General features: G+C 40.5%; 1 protein-coding gene across 1 annotated transcript in view; it reads right to left on the reverse strand.

The window, feature by feature from the left end:
- msraa (methionine sulfoxide reductase Aa) overlaps positions 1-7390 on the reverse strand; it is an 80402-nt gene that overhangs the window by 27353 nt on the left and 45659 nt on the right. Inside the window, exons 4-5 of the mRNA XM_084082542.1 lie at positions 3533-3652; positions 605-709 (exon numbers count right to left, since the gene is read on the reverse strand). Of these exons, the coding sequence (XP_083938668.1) occupies positions 605-709; positions 3533-3652 (225 nt within the window). The remainder of the gene's footprint in view (positions 1-604; positions 710-3532; positions 3653-7390) is intronic.

A 7390-nucleotide genomic window follows, 5' to 3' on the forward strand; every position in this document is an offset into this window, starting at 1 on the left:
ACAAAACTGCTGGTCTCAAAGCAGGGAACCTCTGATGTCAACAATGGAAACAAATATCTCTAGAATGTCCCTCGAAAATAACTCTAGAGGCAATATAGAAGTATGTGAGATGCATTTCTTTAGCGAACCAGACTTCTTTAAATAATGTTTGTTTGTGACAATATTTCTGAATTGCACAAACATGCTGAATCCGCTGACTTTGGATGCTAAAATGGCTATGGAGTAGCAGTTGAGTGATATTTGTTTACAATGCAGCATCAACCCGGGGGGGTCTCTGTACACTTCACAACAGAAGAAACACAATAACAAGAAAGTACACACTATGCAAAGATAAAGACACAGACAGAAAAGAAAAAAAAAGAAAAGTAGCAAAACAAATACTTAGATCCACCAAATCCAAACATATCCAATTCTGTGGTAGAGTAAGTGTTCTCATGGCATTGTTAATATGGTTATAATCAGAAGCCTAATGGTCTACATACTGAAACAGGTGTGTGTGTGTGTGTGTGTGTGTGTGTGTGTGTGTGTGTGTGTGTGTGTGTGTGTGTGTGTGTGTGTGTGTGTGTGTGTGTGTGTGTGTGTGTGTGTGTGTGTGACACAGTACCTTGGGTTGGGTTGTGGCTCTCCCAGAAGACTTTGAGTAGGTTGGTGAAGTTTACCTGGTCTGGATGGTAAACAACTCTCACCACCTCAGAATGGCCTGTTCTACCTGTACACATAGGACAGGAGTTAGTGAATGTGTGTGCGTGCGTGCGCCTGCACACACGTGTGTGTGTGTGTGTGTGTGTGTGTGTGTGTGTGTGTGTGTGTGTGTGTGTGTGTGTGTGTGTGTGTGTGTGTGTGTGTGTGTGTGTGTGTGTGTGTGTGTGTGTGTGTGTGTGTGTGTGTGTGTGTGTGTGTGTGTGTGTGTGTGTAAGAACATGCATTTCCTCAAAAGCTTTTGCCAGATGCACAATTTTGCCCTCACCTATTTTCTTTTAGTACAACTACAAAACACCTTCCGTAACATCCACCCTCCAGTCTGTTTCCTGCATTATCATTTTTATTTGAAAACTGAACAGCCTGCGTCATGTATACATAGTTAAAAGACTGCGGCTGAAGATAGATCCAAAAATCAACAACTGAATTTTAAAGAATCATCTTAATTGTCACGTCACAGGCTTACAGGTGTAAAGACGTTACAACTAATTTGTATGGCCACAGAGCTTTAGGCTATTGAGGGGAACACAGCCAAATTACATTCATCAGATGGTAAGATAAATGTTCAGCTATAAATGCGTCAAATAAAAGATTTATTAAAATTGGTTTGAATTTGCCTCATGTTTAGCCCAGTATGCGTCCTTATACTTCGAAAACAAGCAACTGATTAACAGACATCTTTTTTATTTTATTGTATATGTTTTTGACAAATGTTGGGAAAATAAACATTTTTGTTTGAGGTTTGGCACTATCGTAGCCTAACTGATTTTGTCGGAACCTAACTAATTTTGCATTCTAATAACAGCCACGCAAGGTTTGTGCCACGTATGTACGGCACAGAGCAAACGTGAGTTTTTGTGTACCGAACAAATCAGCGTAAGAATGAGGAATCAGACTATGCTCGTGGAAACTATGCTCATATACTGTAGTGTGCGCACGCTTTGTGAATGAGACCCAATGTGACTTCCTTGTCAAATAAAGGTTATACACTGTCATCTCCTTCCTCTCTCTCTCTCTCTCTCTCTCTCTCTCTTTCTCATGTGTCTTCTCTATTTTCTCTCTTGTTTTCATTACCTACTACACCATCCCTCTCTCTCAGCAGCTCATTTACCCAGCTGGCAATGCAGCTCTGCTTTCAAGGTGAATTGAAGGACAACAGAGAATAGAACGCATGTTCAGACTGATGTATGTACACACAAAGGACATATAAACACACACACACACACACAAACATTCTTAGCAGATCTACAAGCTCACAACATGGCGCGATGTGATGCGTTGTGAGCTTGTAGATCAGCTATTTCCGTAATAAAAAAAAAACGTTTTGACATTTTAAAATTGTGTGTATTCACTGTTTGAATGTTTAAAAAAATAATAATAATAATGATTAAATGTTCACCTAATGACATGCCCAAAATAGGAATGCAGGTTGAAAGTGGTTAAGCACACTTCTTCAGCAGCTTATATTGTAGCTGTCGCTGCTGAAATTAACCTCCATACACACTACTGTGTGTGTGTGCGTGCGCGTGCGCGTGTGCGTGCGTGCGGTGTGTGTGTGTTTGTATGTAAGCTTATGCACAGATGAAAGCAACAGTGCTACACATGTGGAACCTCAAGTTTACACCATGGTATTAAGGAGTGGGTGAAATGATTTTGTGCAGGACTGCAGTTATATTGTTCAGTAAAACAAAAAGAGGAAGAAAATAGAGTGTGCTTATAGACTCAGTGCCTTAGACTGCCAGCGCCTTAAGCCCCCCCCCCCTGCCCCCAGCAGGCTAGAGAGTCTTTGATCTGTATACAGACTTCTGTTCCCGTGGTAACAAGACTCTCAATGTTCTACTTTTTCATCAAGGGAAATTTGTACACTAGCTGCCGGTTTGATTTCTCACAGAGTGCACATCTCTTCGTCGAAGACTTAAGCCAGTTTTATACTTAGTTGTGTGTAAATAGCAGATCTACAAGCTCACAGCGCGTTGCAATGTGAAAATTGCAGAAAAGAACAACAGATCGGCTACGTATATATGGTGTCACCGTCGTACAATGGAGTATAACTCAGGCTTTTGTGCACAAACATGCATCATATCATACTAGCTGATTATACATAGCTACTATTTTGTGTTTATCATTTGAATGGTAATCCTAAAATATATATATATAAACTGTATATGAAAAATATAAGAGAGAGAGAGAGAGAGAGAGAGAGAGAGAGAGAGAGAGAGAGAGAGAGAGAGAGAGAGAGAGAGAGAGAGAGAGAGAGAGAGAGAGAGAGAGAGAGAGAGAGAGAGAGAGAGAGAGAGAGAGAGAGAGAGAGAGAGAGAGAGAGAGAGAGAGCGATAGAGAGGGGGGGGGCATCTTAGGTAATGCAGAATTAACACTGTATTCACTTTGGTCCTGGAGCCGCAAGTTATCTCTTGGGGGTGCTGATAAAAAAGACACACACGCGTGCACACACACACACACACACACACACACACGCACACGCACGCACACGCACGCACGCACGCATGTCGCACGCACACATGCACATACACTCTGCAGTGCTCTAAGCGGTCAGGCCTCAGTGGCAACCTCATCCATGCCCCAGTATAATAGGACCTGGGGGAATCTATTCACTCTCTATGCTCTCTACTATGTCTTGAATGCATGTACGCGTGAATGCATCTGCTATGAAATTATCCAGGGTTGAAGTTTTCTGTTTAAATGTGTGAGTACAGTATGTAGGCCTATGTGTCCCTTTTGGTCCATGTGGAGAGAGAGTGGGGTGGGTGGGGGCGTTAGGGAAGAAAAAGTTGGAGCAAGAGAGAGAGAGAGAGAGAAAGAGAGAGAGCACTACCTGTGCAGACTTCCTCGTAGGAGGGATTTGGTGTGTATCCTCCGGAATAGCCCACTTGAGTGGAGTAAACTCCCTTCTGTCTCCAGAACTTCCTTTCTGCTCCCCAGAAACAACCCATCCCTGTGAGAGGCAAAACACAACAATTAGAAACATTTTTGTATTCAAATGTTTTATATATATATATATATATATATATATATATATATATATATATATATATATATATATATATATATATATATATATATATATATATATATATATATATATATATATATATATATATATATATATATATATATATATATATATATATATATATATATATATATATATATATATATATATATATATATATATATATATATATATATATACATATACATATACATACATATATATATATATATATATACATATACATACATACATACATACATATATATATATATATATATATATATATATATATATATATATATATATATACATACATACATACATACATACATACATACATACATACATACATACGTGTGTGTGTGTGTGTGTGTGTGTGTATGTGTGTGTGTGTGTGTGTGTGTGTGTGTGTGTGTGTGTGCGCCCAAATTAACTGCCTCTCTCCCACCACAGTAAACCCCAACCTCAAATGTCTCTCCTGTCTCTTCCTGCTTTGACTTTACAGCCTAATAAAAGCTGCAGGCCCTCAACCATCCCATGTACACTGGGACAGTGAAAAAACACATCAGCCATCGTAAAACTAACACTAAATATTTAGCACCACCTAATAGTCCCTGGACAGTAAAACAACAGTGGAATATATTAGAGACAGCTATAATAAATACAGACAGCATATAAATGCAACATAAAACACCAGTAGGTCCCTATAAAGGCTTCTCTATGTCATGTATAAAACATATCTTAAAGTGATATTTCTCAACCAGTGGTTTGGGGAACAAGAATTGGGTCAGGATTGGATTCGATCTGAGGATCTGGGTCATAGTCAAGGAACTTTTAACCACAATTAAGTATATTTAATGTCTGGTCTCACGTGATATGAGACTGTAATCCATTGCCTGGAATAGGTTAGGGGGAGGGGACTAACAAACCAAATCCAAAACTCTCCAGAAGTCAGAAATGGTGGAAGGTTGGGCTTTGAGCTAGTAACCCAAACTCATAAAAAAAGAAAAAGTGTTCCTCGGACCACAGGTCTGATTTGTACTGATTTGCGTCATGTTTGGACAAAATCTGTCCAAACTTTAGCCAAGTTTCACTGTGATCTGGCCAACGGTGCGAAAGGTTAGCTGCTCGCAGGCGGGCGGACGGACGGACACGGACAGACGGACAGGGTGCCTTCTGCCTGGCGGAGACAAAATAATTTATGCTACAGAAACATTGAAAACTAGACGGAGACTGTGTGTCTGAAACTTCTGACCCTAGACGACCCACCAACATAGCTACATGGAACTTGAGGACCATGTATGCAGGAGGAAAGAGCAGTAATAGCAGAGGAGATGAGGAGGTACAGACTATCTCTCCTGACCAAGGAGAGATAGAATCATTAGTTGAATCATCAGTTGCAAAGCAACGTCCATACAGCCCCAACTGAGTTGGTCTGATGGCCTTACTCCACAATCACTAAAGCTGCCGGCTAGCCAACAGTGAGGCAGAGGGGCCTGACCAAACAGTCAGAAGATCTGGATTTTGCCCACCAAACCCACCAACCGATGCAGGAAAAATCATGCAAATTAGAGACCAAGGTAATGCACATCAATAACAACTCTCAAATAATCATGAATCAGCAAGAGGAGGTAGTCAGTTTTACATACAAACATAATTGCTGTGGACAGAGGAACGGATGAGGATGTCAACACCAGAATGACAACATTCAACATCTTAAATAAAATCTGGAAAGCAAAAAAACATCAAATCCAAACTACAAATCTTTAACTTAAATGTCAAATCCACCCTACTCTACAGATCTGAAACCTGGAAGTTAACCACCAACATACTAAACAAACATAGACATTCTTCAATGGCTGCCTCTGACGTCTGCTAGGATTCTACTGGCCCAACACCATCTCAAATGCCACTTGTGGGATCTCACAAAGCAAGAAACAATAGAAAACCAAATCAGGAGTCAGGTCATACACTCAGAAGACAAAACAATTCAATCACAAAACGTGCTCTAACATGGAACCCGAAGGCAGGAGGAAGACCAAGAACCACCTGGAGAAGAACCACAGAACAGGAGATGAAGGTGGAAGGGCTGTCATGGCAACAACTGGATCAGAGGGCACAAGACCAGCGAGGATAGAAGAGTTTCAACGATGGCCTACAGTATGTTCCTCAGGGAATTTAAAGGCTTTCATTTTTGACCAGCAAAAAGTGTCTCACTAAAGGCGTAGTTTGCCCCAAAAATTACTTATTTTCTATCAATTAAAAATCTCCATGAATTCAAGGCTTCATGGGGTGTGTAACCCCATGAAGCCTTGATGGAGATTTTTTTTTTTTGTTACATTCCTTAGCCATCGGTCAATAGGAGACTCTTCTTTTTTGGGTGAACTACTCTTTTGATGACACATCATTGAAATCTTAAATTCTGCACTGTCATACATTTGTACATTTCATGTGTATTTCATTATTTTATAAATGTGTTATCTATTACTTGATTTGTATAATTTGTTACTGTGAACTGAAATGTCTTTAACATTATACAAACCATCTACTGTGCGTATGCTGGCCTCACTACTTTTGAGGATTGTGGATGATGGTAAATACTCAAATGGTGTGTGTCTATTTTACAAGTGTGTGGTTAAATGGCAGTCTATGCATCACAGCGTAAACAAGTAATTTTTTTCTTACAGTAGTGTGAAATAGCCAATGCAGACACTGAATCCAGCGTGGAAAGTGGAAACAGCTACAAAGGGATATGAGCTTTCAGAGCTTTTAGACATAGCCTTTGAAGTTCCTCTTGTGGATGTGGGTCATTTGTAGCTCCACGGGGACGTTACAGGGCGAGAGGCTGATGTTGAAAGTCTCTTTTCATGAATCCTGCCTGTTTTTTGGCACTGTTGTGTGGGCCTCGGACATGATATGATGCTGTATTTGTCTTTTTGTGTGACTCTATAACCCACATTTTCTTGCTGAATGCCCACAAATGGCAAACAATAAGCCGCTCCAAATGGAATATTATGACTGCAGAGAAGTTCCGTTCCACTAGCACCAAATATGACTTGTTTTCTCTGTGCATAAGGTCAATACAGGTAAAGCACAAGTTTGACTTAAAAAATAATAATTATGGTGCACTTAACCACATGAACCCTAACTAATTCTGGGCATGTCATAAATAGATTTGGTGGCGAGGGAAAACAATTAGGGGACCAAGTATAGACCCCTGGGGGACCCCGGTCAACGAAATATAGGCTAATGGTTATAAGCATTTAACAAGAACATAAAAAGCGGGTACTTCCCAGAGCTCTGCATGGCATCTGAAAGCACCTGATGTGTTATCTCCTTGACTGTGTATTGGTTCGTAATGCTTTACTGGGGCCGGGGTGTGGGGTGATTGAGTTAGGTAATTTAATCACAGCTGCTCTGCTCTCTCTCATCCTGACATCCTCAGCAGCATTCCTAAAGCCCCTCTCCCTCTCTCTCTCTCTCTCACACACACTAGCAGGAAGAAATGATAGGAGGATGGGGTGCGATGTGGCAAGTCAGGTCTATGAGTATGACCAGAAGGTTACGCCTAATTTATATGTATAGTTGCATGCCATTGTCACGTGCGAAAATAGCAGACCTACAAGCTCACTACGCGTCACAATCTTTCACTTTATTGCCATCCCCCGACATTGCAAA

The sequence above is a fragment of the Gymnoscopelus microlampas genome (genome assembly GCF_963454915.1).
Source record: "Gymnoscopelus microlampas genome assembly, chromosome: 16".
Classification (NCBI taxonomy): domain Eukaryota; kingdom Metazoa; phylum Chordata; class Actinopteri; order Myctophiformes; family Myctophidae; genus Gymnoscopelus; species Gymnoscopelus microlampas.